The 15,084-nt window shown below is 33.2% G+C and overlaps 1 protein-coding gene across 2 annotated transcripts in view; it reads left to right on the top strand.

Moving 5' to 3' along the window:
- The first annotated feature begins 11,711 nt into the window (after window positions 1–11,711).
- The window catches only part of Dach1 (dachshund family transcription factor 1), a 224,981-nt gene continuing 221,608 nt past the window's right edge, over window positions 11,712–15,084 (top strand). The window contains exon 1 of one of the 2 annotated variants that reach the window (XM_015498812.2): window positions 11,712–12,103. In XM_015498812.2, the coding sequence (XP_015354298.2) occupies window positions 12,052–12,103 (52 nt within the window). In that variant the 5' untranslated portion in view covers window positions 11,712–12,051. The remainder of the gene's footprint in view (window positions 12,104–15,084) is intronic. The other variant, XM_048801324.1, reaches the window with a different exon arrangement.

A 15,084-nucleotide genomic window follows, 5' to 3' on the forward strand; every position in this document is an offset into this window, starting at 1 on the left:
TATAAACTTGTGTAAGAAATCAAAACATGACAGCTATTATTTCCTCTAGGATTTTCTGTATCATCATGTTGGGCACAAGGTTTCATCAAGAAACCATTTTTCTTTATGATATAATGAGTAAGAAAAATCTATACTTTGATTTACATTTACACTCTACTTCAGTGTATATTTTCTGCATTTTTAAAATGGAAACAATAATATTTCTATCTCACAACTTTCTGGAAAGTAAATGAAATAATATACATAAAGTGCTGTAAAGAATTCCTGGTGTCTATAAATACATCTCCATATAAACCATCATGCTGTAGACAATTTAAACACTATTAGATCCAAAGAAAGAACTAAAGAAAGATCACAGGAATTAGTATAATGATGGGATTTTAAAAATAGCCACTGCCTACTATTCCAGGAAAGAGAAAAAAATCCCATCTTAAAGCAATGTCTGTTCCAGCTCAAAAAGACAATTGCCAGTGTCTTCTCCAACTCTGTGGTCCAGAAGTTTATATCATAATTTCTTATAATATCTAGCATTATTATTAAAAGACCATTCATTAAAGAAAACAATTTCATAAAGCATTAAGTAGGATTCAATTAATGTAAATTATATTAATAGCAATGTTTGCTGCTTCTGTAACATAACATCTATGTCACATAATGAATTAACCACATTATGAAATCTCTGCAGGCTGGAAACAGCATACCTTTGTCTGTCTTAATATCATCCTTTCATCAGTTCATAGGCCCAGAATCCTCATGGGAGAATCAGAAAGATGTCAGGAGGTCCCAGAATTCTGGGGTTGGTATCGGAATCTCTGTGTTTCAAAACTACAGTTTTTGACAGCTCTCCATGCATTACACAGTGGAGGGTAGTGGAGGTTGCATTATTTTTAATACTTGGTTTCTCAAACAAATTACTTATGTACATTTCCTCCAGAGGCAGCATACAAATAACTTGTCAGTGGAGGGTGAAAACATACATTTGAGGTTGAGTCGGCCATCTTGTCTCTGCATTCATAAACAGGAGACAAGAGTTTTGATTTAATAGGTTCTGTTTTTCACCCTCATTTGAAACTACATCTCTAAGGACTAATAGTCTAATGCAAACATAACTATGGTTTCTGCTTTTTTGATTTTTATGAGGATGTTTGTGTCAAACTGGTATGTGTGTAAGTGTGTGTGTAAATTTATCTAAGTTTATGATTGATTTAGTACAGAAAGATTGAGACACACTTACTTTTTTTCCTCTCATTGTTGGGTTGCTCTGATTTCTTTATAAAATATTTTCTCCATGTATATAAATATATAGTAACAATCATGATTCAAATTGAGAATAAGTACAGAAAAATAAAATTAAATTCAGTTGAATATATAATAAACTTCCTTGTTATGGATATGAACTCCTGTCAGAGTAAAATATCGAAAGGAGGATGGGTTAGTTACTGGTTAGATTCAAATTTCTTTTATAAAGTTGATTATGTAATACCAAATTGTGTTCTTTCTAAACAAGACATCTGAAAAAAAGATACATTTTATATATATCTATATACTATGGTGTTTGTCCAAAAATCAGTGCCTATTATATGTCTAATACGTTTCTCAAGGTAGGAATTAAGGAGAGAGTTTGGAGTGAGAAGATGAAATCTACAAAACCATAGAAAAGGATTATGTACTAGGCTGTGTGAAGCTAACCATTCTTTATAGGGAAGAATGAATCATGGCTTTGAGCAATCCAGAACTTCATTAGAGAAGTGTATGTGTTGGTGTGTGCAATGTGTGTAATGGGGATTTGCCTCTATGGGTGTTTCCTCCCTTAGCATCCCACTACCCCCTGACCTTCTTCAGTTACTGACTATTGCATTTCATACCTCATCTTCCTTGAAGCACCCCCATGGAGTGTCTCCATAGCAGGCCTTTGGAACAATTACTGTTTACTTTTTCACTATCTAGTTTTCAAAATAGACTGTGCCCTAGTTGAAGTCAAGGAAAGTATCCTAATGATAATTCCCACACATATGTTGAGGTCAGGTACATGAACATGTTTAATTAATGTATGTTAAAAAAAATTCACACACAAATATGCTACAGTAGTCTCCTTGCTCCACGCTCAGGGCTGGGACTCTGCAGGCAGATTGCATGGTTCATATCCTGGCTCTATTTTTTTTTTTATAGGTGGAATATCAAGTAAATAATTTTATTTTATTTTCAATGTCCACCAATGTCAGTAAAATAAGAATAACAATGTACCTATCTCAAAGGTTTTCCATGATTATTAATAGACTTTGATCACATAGAGAACTTACTACAGTGCCTAGTAGTTAGACAACATAACTACAATTTTTTTATCTGCTATTTCAAAACAAAATGAAAACATTTGGAAAGAAGGTCTTCAAAGTGTTGGAAATGGCATCTGCTACAGAGGAGAATTTAATATTATTTTGAGACTAAAGAAATATGTGCATATTGGGGCCAAATTAAAGATGATCTGCAAAAACAGAATGATAGTCAACCATAGCCACTGCATATTTATGAACAGGCTTTTGGCATGTACCATTGAAATGAAAGACTAAATATGTGCTTTTGGTTCAGACAAAATATAGCCAGCAGTAATTGTTGAGAAGATGTAGTTATTTGAAATTCAAATTAAAACATTAGAAGAAAGAAAACTTTTTTCTTTTGATCATAGAGTCCACAGCTTATATGAATTAGCTTAGATTGCCTGTTTTACTTGGGATATCTTTCATTATTAATTTTCATTTTGTAAAATATAGGAATTGTTAAAAAGAAGTTAACACAGTATTAACTTTTCCTAAATCTTTAAGAAAAACATTTACAGTTGTTTATAACTATTGCAAGTCTTGTTCTTTCAAGGGTTCTATTAAATCTTTGCACTGTAAAAAAAAAAATCATGTGTTGCATGTAGACTCATCTGTGACGTGGAAGACTCATGAGAAGAAAAGGAAATTGTAAGGTGTTTAAAATATTTTGCTCTTATGTTAGGTTTTTATGGCAGTGACCAAAATACCCAAAAAGCTTAGAGAGGAAAGGTTTATTTTGACTCACAGTTCAAGAGCGTTCAATCCCTGTTTGGCTGACTTCATTGGTCTGTGCCTGAGGTGAGGCAGAACCTCAGAAAGAAGGGGGAAGGGGGGGACAGGCACTAGCAGGCTAGCAGGAGCCAGGAACAAGACATAAAATCCCCAAGGGCATGTCCCCCAATGACTACTTCCTCTAGCCATGCCCCACCTGCCTATAGTTATGACCTGTAATTCATTCACATTATTGATATATGAAATGGATTAAGCTACTAAGATTAGATTATAGCTTCCATAATTTAATCATTTTCACCTCTGAACATTCCTGCATTGTCTGTCATGAGCTTTTCTGGGATCCCTTATATTCAAACCACAAGATTTGTCTAGACAAACATGTCCCTATGTGAAATTTGCAAACAGCTGCACTCTGGGAGCAATATTATGTATATGGATATATAATATATGCCACAGGTATATAAAAATAAACAGTATTACATTTTTAATGTTTTCTTAATTAAAATTTTAAATTTCATTAAATTACTTTTAGTCTTAAAAATATAGATGAAGTACATTTTTTTTACAGATAAATAATTTCGTGTACTTTTAAAAGGATCATTTACCATTGACCCAAATTGAGGCAAGAAACTATCAAGACCTTTTATTTGATAAAGATTAAGTTCAAAACAATATTCACTAAAGTTAAGGCTCCTTAAGCTAAGATTAATGTATCAATTCTAATATTAACATAACTGATATATTTAACGGATTTAAAAGAAACTACTTGGCTTTCCTGAATGAATTTTAAAAAGGGAGGGGCAGATTTATAAGCTTAAAGGGTTAGATTATCCTAAGTGTGTAATCTATGATAAAGGTACACTAGTGTTTTTGGCTGTCACTAATTGTTAACACAACATACAATGCTTAAGAATGGTTTAGTTATAGTACAATATGTTTTAATCCTTATATGGGGTAATTCTTAATTCAATGTTTAGTAGCTTTAACTGAACTGGAAACTTCTGGTATTTTGTCTTTGGTTTTGGAAACTGATTTTTGTACTAAGTAATTTTCCTCTATTACTTCACGTCTACACAGTGTGAGTTTTGAGGTCACAGAAAATGAGGATTCTTTCTCATGAGAGTTGCTAATTTCAACTATTTTTGTTTTTGCTAGTTACAGTGTCAGTTTATCGATGTTAGCATTGTATTTTTGAGTATCAATGCTGGTGTTTCTTCTACTTGAGAATCAAAATATTTCAGGTCAAATGACTCCCTCCTTTACAAATGTTTCCTTTGACCTAGTTATTTCTAAAATTGCCCAGGATTCAACTTACACCACAAAATTCGCTCAATTGTGTATGCAATGATATTAACAGGTAACTGTAACTAAAATTCCCAGGAATCCTTGCTGAGGGAATATAAGGTAAAAATCCATATTTTGGCATCCAGTAGAATATGTAAATTGTATTTTTTTGTTTCCTGGACAATAATTCTCAAATGACAATTCTCATGTGCCCTGTGACATACAGAAAATGGTTCCATAATATTTAGGGATCAGGGATATACATAATTGGAATATATATTGTAGTATACATTTAAAGCATCAGTCTCTAAATAAGCACACTCACTGGAAATAACAGGTTTGATGGTGAATTCAGTTTAGTAAATATTTGCTTTACCACATTCCTGGAGATTTGTTATACATATCAACAAAGTGCAAGCTCTGAGAACTTGCCTCACAAAACACAATACTAAAACTTTGGGAATTTGTCAAGTTCTTCCTGAAAACATGCTTATGATTACTAGGTTTGATTGGGTAATTCCAAAATTATTAATTTAAACACAAGAAAATTTTTATTAAAATATATTTTCCCACAGAACAATTTTATTTCGTATATCTATGTAAGTATTTGTCCAGTTAATGAATTGAATTACCTGCCATGTAAATAGTTGAGAGGGTTCTGTGATTTATACTCAAGAGCCATGAGCTGAAGGTGCCCTCCATGTGTTGTTCCCTGGGGATATTTAAGTTTCTGCCCCCATGGAACACTGTATTTTGGTCACTGTAGAAAGTCACCTCTTAGATGAGTTAATTCCTAGTTTATTTGTACTGAGAAGTAGGCATGGGGCGATTCACACTCACACCCTCCAAGATCCAGATTGCAAAAGGACCAAACAAATGTGTGGAATGAGATTGAGAAAGTGCTCACCTTTGTTATCATTTCAAAATAGTATCAATTCCAAACTTTACCAGCTCTGAGAAAAACCAGCAACAAAACCCCCAAAACAAACCAAACAAAATTTCAAAGCAAAGGGAAAAAAATGCTAATCACAAAACATCTAGAGTGTGCAGATGGTTGTCTTTTAGAAAACTCAAATTAAAAAAAAAAATTCTACTAACCAGTTAACGAAGTCTAGGGGACAACCATGCATTTATAAACCAGAAATTATAAATCAACTGCCTCTTTCATGAAATACAGGTACACACACATTAATCTTAGAAAGTCCTTTGCAAAGTTGATGGATCTATTTCCTAAGGTTGATTTAATCTGGGAGATATCAATGATTATCTGTACTTTTAATCTTTTAGACAGATTTTATAATTCTTGCAAGGATAATTGTTTTCCATATAATATCTTTTTTCAGAAGATATTTTATTTTTTTTTATTTTTTTTATTGGTTGTTCAAAACATTACAAAGCTCTTGACATATCATATTTCATACATTAGATTCAAGTGGGTTATGAACTCCCATTTTTACCCCAAATACAGATTGCAGAATCACATCGGTTACACATCCACATTTTTACATAATGCCATATTAGTAATTGTTGTATTCTGCTACCTTTCCTATCCTCTACTATCCCCCCTCCCCTCCCCTCCCATATTCTCTCTCTACTCCATCTACTGTAATTCATTTCTCTCCTTGTAAGATATTTTAGAACTCAAATGAATTAAAAAAAATAGAGAAAAATTATCTGAGTTTAACTATGTAGGTACTGATGAAATATATCCAGGATCACAGTTTGTCCACAGTGAATTCCCTAAAAAATATAATTGGAGTATTGAAGCTTTACTTTTATGTTTGTTTATAAAAAATTTAAAACATATGCTTCTGACAGAGAAATTGAAATATTCAGATATAGAAAAAAACATAATTCTTCATCCAGAGATAATCACTCTTAATATTTTAGTATGTTTCACACTTTTTTCTCTATGTATTTATTACTTGCTTTATTTGATTTTTTTTCTCTCTCTCTTGCACTATAATTTGTCTATAGATTCAGGTTTGTAACTTGCTTTTTCACTTTACTTAGAATATAAATATTTCCCCATATTATCATAAACCCATAATCATCAGTCTTCCTGCATGACCTGTAAGTCCAAGTGGATATGCAAATCACTTAGCAGATTGTAACTTTCCAATACAAAACAAATTATTTATAGACATATGAACATATTTAATATAAACACACATATGTAAAAAGTTCTCATTTATCTTGGTTCTATAGAACCAATTTACAAGAAAAAAGCGTAGAATATGACAGAATCAGAGTTTTTCTGGGGTGAACAGATTTGAGAGGGCAAATGAACTCTTGTAGATTAGTTTACCAAGGTACTTTCATTTCTAAGTACTTATTTGTGTTCCAGGACTCACCCAATGCTCATTTGCTCCCATGAATTTTCTGTGATACCCCACACGCCATTTCATTTTATCTTCTACCACACACACACACACACACACACACAAGCTGTGTCTTTATTTCTTACAGTCCTCATGTCTGGCCCAGAGCTTGTGTATAGTAGCTCTTTTCTCTTGGATAAGTGAATGAATGAAGGATTGAATGGAGACAGGTGGGATTTGAATCAAAAAATTCTACTGATAAACTACTTCCACATTTCCTAATTTATAGTCATCACAGTCTCTTTCTGGATTTTACTTGTTTCTTTGCTTCTTTTATCAGGGAAAAAGTTGAACTTAATTTCTCAAAAACTACTAAAGAGATTAGTAGGAGGTGATGTCTATGCAGAAGCTTGAGGATTAAAAAAAATCTGAAAGTACCCTCCCTTCAACAGTTAAAATGCCTTTCATTCCTTCAATAGGTTTAGCTTTTTATTAATTCACATCACTTTTGTTTTCTTTTTTTAAGTTGGATTTTTTACTTCACTTTGAATAAACATAATAAATAGACTAGAAAGTGTTGGCTAACCTTACACAGTCATGGGAGAGAGACAGAGAGATAAAAATTAGTATGAGATTGATTTAGTGGTGTAAACTAAGGAAAGAAGACCACCCAGAGGCATCTGTCTGAAAAAGAAACCTTTTTTTTTTTGTTCAGGACTGCAGGGAACGGTGTGCCTGGGTGAGTCTCTAAGTGCTTTGGATATGAAGTATGGATTTGGGCATTCCTAAACTATAGTCCTCTTGTAATGCATTTGGTTGAAAATACTAAAGGAAGAACTGTGGCTACTGTGGGAAGGAGGCTGACAAGGACAAAAGTCTGAAGTTGTGATTTTATTCAAGCTACTGAGGGTAATGATTTAAGTGAGATCTTCTGTTTGGCTAGAACTGGGACTGATCCTCTGGGACAGAAGTGGGTCACTATAGTGTGGCTGCTCTTGAGACAATTGATCATTCTAAATACTTTTGCAAATTATTTCACTTCCTCTTTTCGGTTAGTATTTTAGCTTTTCTTTCTAAGAATTACTGATTTCCAACAAAACATACTAGTTTTCTCCAAAAGCCCTTATTTAATTAGATATTCAGAAAAGGTGAGTAACTTGACTAAGGGTATACCTTCTAATAAACCGATAGAGCCAGTATTATAGTTAAATCTGAACAGACAATAAAATATGTGCTTCTGAGCACAGTACTATAGATGGATGGATGGATGGATGGATGGATGGATGGATGGATGGATGGTTGGATAGATAGGAAGATGAATAGATTGATTCTCTTGGAAAATCCCTAAAACTCTATTGAAAGGAATTTGAATATTCAAGTGTTTTATTTTATTTTATTTTTAAAAATATTTTCTATTTTAGTTGTAGATAGACACAACACCTTTATTTTATTTTTAGGTGGTGTTGAGGACCAAACCCAGTGCCCCATGCATGCTAGGCAAGCATTCTACCACTGAGCCACAGCCCTAGCCCTCAAGTGTTTTACAATTAAGTTATCTTCCTTAGAGTCTTGTGGGAAGTAGTGGCCCTCTAGAAGTTAGCAAAATTGTAATATCGAAAGAAAACCAAGTCTGCTAATCAGGGGACCTAATGGTAGGTCATGAAGGAATGACAACAGGAATGAGGTCTTATCAACAAATAAATTTTTCTGCTTCCCCTCAACTGAGAAGTTTTGTATAACTCTCAGGGAAGTTCCCAATGGTCTTATGCTTTAGACAAAAGGGTAAGTGGTTTGACTTGTCTTCCCAAGTCTTTTCTTTTGGCCCCTTCTGTTCTTCATGTCGGTATTGCACTACTGCACTCTCACCTAATTGTAAAGTAATCCCCAGTTGGGTGTCTGTTGATGGCTTTAGGGTGTTACCACCACCAAGGGTATTTGCATTTTAATGGAAGGTTTTAAAAGAACTTCAAGCTTTGAGTCTGAAAGCAGTAAATCTCTATTGGTGGAATTTGAGGCAATGTGATAGATTGGGCAGCAGAAATCTGTGGTGAAAGGAGCCCACTGGGCCTGTTCTAATCACAGCATGAGTTAAAGTGTTCCTACTTAGGAGCCTGACTTCTCCTTCCAGAGTGAAAGCTGTGAGGACAACTCCTGTGGCCAGAATAATAAAGCACTCCTGCAAGGTTTCATTTTCTTTAAAACAAGCTAAAGGACTAAAATTTAATTTTTTTTAACTTCCTCTGCATTTTCTACCTGCTCTCTGGCATCTTGATAGAGATCTCCCATTCCTCTCCCTTTTCTCTGGACTTGAGATGTATATTTAGCATTATGTTTAGACTTGGAATTTCAAACTTTGTGCATTACTTTTTATATCCTGGAAGTTTTTGATCACTGGAATTGATAAGGTGAGATGCTTAAGGAATTTGGGGAGAAATGGCTTCATAAATAGGTTAAAATTTATTTAAACAAATATAATGAGCTAGGTGTCATTCTTAGTTTTAAGGACACAAAGGCATCATTTTATGCAGTCTGCCATATAATCTTGGTAGCAAAACAGATAAATACGTTACTTGCAAGCAGTGCAGAAAGAATTATAAGTGTTGCTCACCATAAGCTGTGAACTATCACAATGTCTTAAAAGAATACCCAAACTTGATATTGTTAGAAGAATAATTAAGGTTAAGCTAAGAATAATTAATAATTAAGAAGAATAATTAAGGTTAAGCTAAGTAAGATGAAGATGAGGATGGGTTGGTGTAGAAAGGTTGACAAAGGAAGCAACAATTAATGAAGATCCAGTAATAGAGGACCAAAGCACTCAAGAAACTCTTAAGAAATGTAAATGTGGTAGGGCCAAATATAAGCCATAAATATAGGAATAGAAGGACAGACCTGGAAAAGTAGGCATGGGCCAAGTAGTAGGGGCCTGGTTCCACACTGAGGAGTATGAATCCAATAAGAAACAATTGATATCTTTAATCGAATGTAAAACATAGTCAAATCTACATTTTAGAAAAATCCTCTGAAATCAGTATGGAGAGTTGTCTTGACTCTATGCTGTACAGTGGGACAAAGTTGGAGGTAGGTCTTGGAAGAGTTTAATAGACTTGGAAACCTTTAATAGTAGCTCAACTAATAAATGAGTGTTTGATTTGGAAGACAAGAGTGGGGGCAAAGGAAAGAAAGCAGATTTAAAACAATGTCTTCATAGAGATGATATTTGAGTGAGTAAGAGAAGGAAAAGACAGAGCTGAGTCCTGGATTTTTGGTTTAGTCAATTAGGTACCATTTTGCTGAACCAGGGAAAGTGGAATAGATTTTAATGGGGCACATGCTGAGTTCAGATTTGGACAAGCTGAGTCTTAGATTATTATAGAACATCTAAGCAGGGATGTTTACTAGATAGGCATCAATCTGTCTGAATCCCAGGAGGAAGATCTGGGCTGTAGATGTATATTTAGCCATTAGTCTTTAGCATCTAAGTGATGACAATAGAAGAGATCATTCAGAGAGAATGGAGACTATTAGAGGGATGTTGATTGATCCTAGGCAAATAACAAGAGTTAAAAGCCAACCAAGGATGAGGAGTAATAATGAAGAATAAGAAGACTTAGCTAGGGAGATACTTCAGAACAAAAAGCCGGAAAGTATCCCTATTGCTTAACAAAACAGACAAGCTTGCAAACAATCTCCCTGCTGTTTTCCCAAATCCCTCCAGGATCTGACCCCTGCAATAAGTTTAACAGTCTCAGTCTTTTTGCTACCTGACACGTTTCAGTTCATTTGAAACAACCTTATCCAATCCTATATTTATATTATTTTTATTCTTTTCAGTGTAGTATACTTTTCGCCCATTCTTTTCTTCTCCACATCTAAGTCATACTTAGGAATTTTCTTCTAATGCTTCCACTGCCATCTTTCTTCCCTGAACATCGATATCAACCTATGTTCCAATGAAGAGGTGGGTCGAAACTTCCTTATGAGACTTAGCCTATTACAATTTGCATCGTAGTTATTTATGCACTTGGCAAGAGTATAAGCTCCTGAAGACTAACAACTCATCCCTCAAATTATCCTCCATAGTGTAACTGCTTTAAAAACAACAGGTATTTATTTAGTGATTGTTTGTTTAATGACCACATATACTACATAATAAAATAAGAGAAAGGATCTTTGAAACTTCTGATGAGTCAAGGGGACTCAGCTGAGGTAAACACAGAAATACTTACTTATGAAAGATATATCTGACATTTTCGATATATCTAGGTGTATACCAGCCAAATAAATTATGGAAGAACATTTCATAAAAATGCATTCATAATACAGAAGCAAAAAGGTAGAAATATAGTGATAAGAATGTTTGTTCAAAATTTGCTAATTTATATCCTTGATGTTATTTATATGTAAGATCAGCTAAGATTTGTCTCCTTTTCAACCTCTGATTTGATAATTTTAAAATGAATCTTGTACAATGGGCATGTAAAAGACAACTACTGCTAAAACATAAGCACAACATTTTTATTTATCTAAAAACAGAAGTAAAATGCTCCATTGACAATTTCTCAATGATGTCCTACAAATAACTCCAACCCTTTCCAATATATTTTAGTATATTAAAAATAAGGTAACTTAGTGGGGTTGTTCACTTAAATAAAATAAGGGTTAAATGATAACTTGACTTATCTTTTAAATGACAAAAAATAAAGAAATTGCAAGACCTTTTCACACATTAGATATGTATTGTCATTTATCATCTAGATATCAGGCTAGCAGTGCGAAGTAATAAAACATATCATCGAAAAATGTGCTATAGGTCTGAATCACTCTTTCATTCCACCTCCCAGCTAACTGTAGTATTAAATCAAACAAGCAGAACATTTCCTTAGGCAGCCATTGCCTTTTAATTTCCTGAAGAACCTTAAAATATCATTCATTACAAGTACTACACATATTTGGTTTTTAAAAGTCTCATAAATCAATAGCAGGCTGACTGTAATAATTATTACAAGTTAGTGCATAATTTTCGTGCTGAAGGCTGCATGCAGAACTTTAGCATATGCAAACGAGGCAATTCAAACTGTGTATAGATATTAATATGAAGAAGCAGGTAACGAGGTGCAGGCTATGAATTATGCATCAGGAGTGGCTGATCTTCAATGAGGAAAATGAATTCAGCATGTAATCTAATTAGTGATGGAAGTCTATTACATCTAACTGCAAAAGCAACCGTCCTTGAAACAAATTTATTTACAGTCCATGTTACCACTTGAAACAACTTTGAAATGATGTGTAAGACAACAGCTTAATTGTAAAATTTTTTGTTTGTTTGTTTCAGTTCTAGACCTGGAAGGCCTCCTAAGAGGACTCAAAGTGTCACCTCCCCAGAGAACTCTCATATCATGCCACATTCTGTCCCTGGCCTCATGTCTCCTGGAATAATTCCACCAACAGGTAAGAGTACTACTTATTAATGCCAAAAATATTAAAAATTAGCCAATTCCATAGATTGTATACATACTTGTTTTTACACTGGTACATTCATGCATCGATTATATTTTTGTGCACACTACAATAACATTACTGCTAGCAGTTTATTCAAAATTGCTTTTTAATCACCACCATTTCTTTCTTTAAAATAAAATGAAAGAAACTTAATTGAGCACAGGCTTAGAAGTTGCTTTAATTAATCCTCCTACAAATATCAAAAAGCAAATAATTGTTCCTATTTTCTTGTTAAAGAATAGAAGCTCAGAGAGCATCAGTGACTTTCTCAAGGTCAATGAACTGATAGCTTTCCATGGTTACTCAAACCTAGGCCTCTTGATTCAATTCTATACTTAATTCTCATTCTGTAAGAACCCAGAAATGAGAGGCATACATTTTAACAGCAGACAATGACTATGTCCAATAGAAATATCTGCTATTTTTCTCAAATAAATTTCTCTTAGATTCATTTAAAGGAAGTTTATTTTTAGAATTTTGAAAATATATAAGTAAAAAATAGTCTTGACCACATAAAATCTATGCTATAAAGAACTTGAATAAGGTAGTGCAGCAAAAATTAATCATTTGATGTTCAACAAATGATTGTCAACAAATGAATGTATTCATTAATTCTTTTGTTTACTTATATATTTGTCCATTGGCAGTTTTCATCAGGAAATCAGCCACATCCTAAGCAAATTAAAAGAATGATGATATTATTATATGACATAATATTTATATTAATTCTCAGAGTCATGGGAGTTTCATATGGAGAGAGACATATAAATGTCATGTAACACAATCTATATAATACAAATCTGGCAAGTGGAGAAGAAAGATTTCCTTTCATCTCTGAGTTCTTCTATCAATATTTTCTTTTTCATTGTAACATTTGTCTTTTTTCTGTGGCTTAATATAATCTTGGGTTATCTGATTTCAAATTCCATATTTGGGTCAAAGTTCCTTGAAGTCAATGACTATCTCTAATATACCTTTACTTTTGTTACAATATGTGAAGATTTCATTGACCTTTATGGATATTTATCAGACATTAGCTGAGTTTCAATGTATATATTTAATACATTTTCAATGCACTGAAGGATTTTTAATAGCAAATAATTGAAATTTCCATAAAAATTTGACTTTTTGTGCTAATTTTGTGGATGAAAATTGAGATATAAAATAATGAAGTCAACAGTTGAAAACTTCCCAATTACAAGACAGGTGTCACCATTTCCACTTAGTTAAGCATGTTTCTCAAGTAACTGAATTCTACTGCATGAAATTCTGATTTCTAATTGTGATTTGAAATTTCTCATTTCTAACTTGGGATTTGGAAAAGGAACTGGAAGCAGATTACTTAGCTTTGACTGCTTATAGTTAATTAAATAATAAAATTTCCTCCTTTAAGAATTTAGATTTTTGGTTCTACATAGGAAAGTCTTTTGTACTAGTTAACTTTTCATATATTTTGTAGTTGAAAAACTCAAGTGTAAAAGGAGAAAGATCTGAGTTTTGGACATAATTAATTTTAAATGAACTATTTTTTGTTTGTTTGGGATTTTTTCATGGCTGTTTTATGATTATTTTTCTGGATTTGGTAAACTACATTGATTCTCAAAAGTTACTTAATCACAGTTCTCTGAAGGGAAAAAAATATATTCTACACTACATTCATTTGAATAGGAAAGATCTAATTCCAAATTGTCTTCCAATATTTAATCTTTCATGGTGAAGACAATAAAAACTTTATTACTAAAGCAACAATGAAAAAAAGGATGCCATCAAAATCTAAATGTACCAATACCTCACACAATTAACAGCATCCAGTATCTCTGAAGGAAGTAAAGTTTCTAAATAAAAGAAGTTCATATGCCCCCAAAACAAAATATTAAATTAATTTTGAAAAATTTCTTCCTAAAATACATTACACACTTTTTTGGCTGAAAAAGATGCTGAAGATAGTTTCAGCTTGACTCATCATTGATTCTTAATTTTAGAAGCAGCATCATTTTTTTTTTAAAATTTCAGTTGCTCTGCTATTCTTCTGAGATAGGTTTTTGTATCTTTGTTCTTTCTAATGTGCTGTGAACCACCAAAACAGGACTTCTGTCAAGATTATCAAGCATTATATTGAAAAAGACCTTAAGCAGTCATATTCTAGAGAAGAAATGAGGAAATGGAGGCTCCTGAGGAGAGTCCCCTGAGTTGGAAAGGGGATCTTGAAGAGTTCAGTGCTCTCTAGAGCCCATTGAATGGCTTTGGGTTTGTGAGCCCACTACTCCCTGACTCACTCACTTTCCTCTTTTAGAAAGTGGTCCAAAGGAGTGAGGTTGCCATAGTGTGAGTGTTGTACTCAAATGGTCTTATCATAATATATTCAGTATAATTTCCCTTTTTACATAAAATCTTTCTAGATGGAGCAGTTTCAATTTTGGAAAATACCGAATAATGACTTCATATACTGGGAAACATATTCACTATTTTATTAACTGGATATCTAATGGCCTTGGAATGTAGTTTGAATTTAGATTCTAGAGGCTAATGGAGATAAGAACATAGAAGGCATTATGTATTTTTGTATAGGTTATGATTGCTGCATGTGAGCCTTATCATCCATCCATGCCTCACACCTTTCTCCAAGGAACTACTTTTTGTATTGGGGGAGTGGTATTCAATATGAATATATAAGCTTTCATATCCCAGGACTTTGTATTTGCTACTTCTCTTTTAAAAATGATGTATTTTCTTTATTTCCCTGAGAAAGGCAAGTGTGTTATTAAAAAAGTGATAATTCTATATTTCTCTATTCTTGACATTGAGCAACCTGTTTGATAATGTATATACAAGTTTTTTACACTAAGTTTGAATTTTAAAAAATTGCTTCTAATTTGGGGATTTAGTTTAGCAGAGCATTTGCCTAGCAGGCATAAGGCCTTTGGCAGGGT

Source organism: Marmota marmota, unplaced genomic scaffold (assembly GCF_001458135.2).
Source record: "Marmota marmota marmota unplaced genomic scaffold, marMar, whole genome shotgun sequence".
Classification (NCBI taxonomy): Eukaryota; Metazoa; Chordata; class Mammalia; order Rodentia; family Sciuridae; genus Marmota; species Marmota marmota.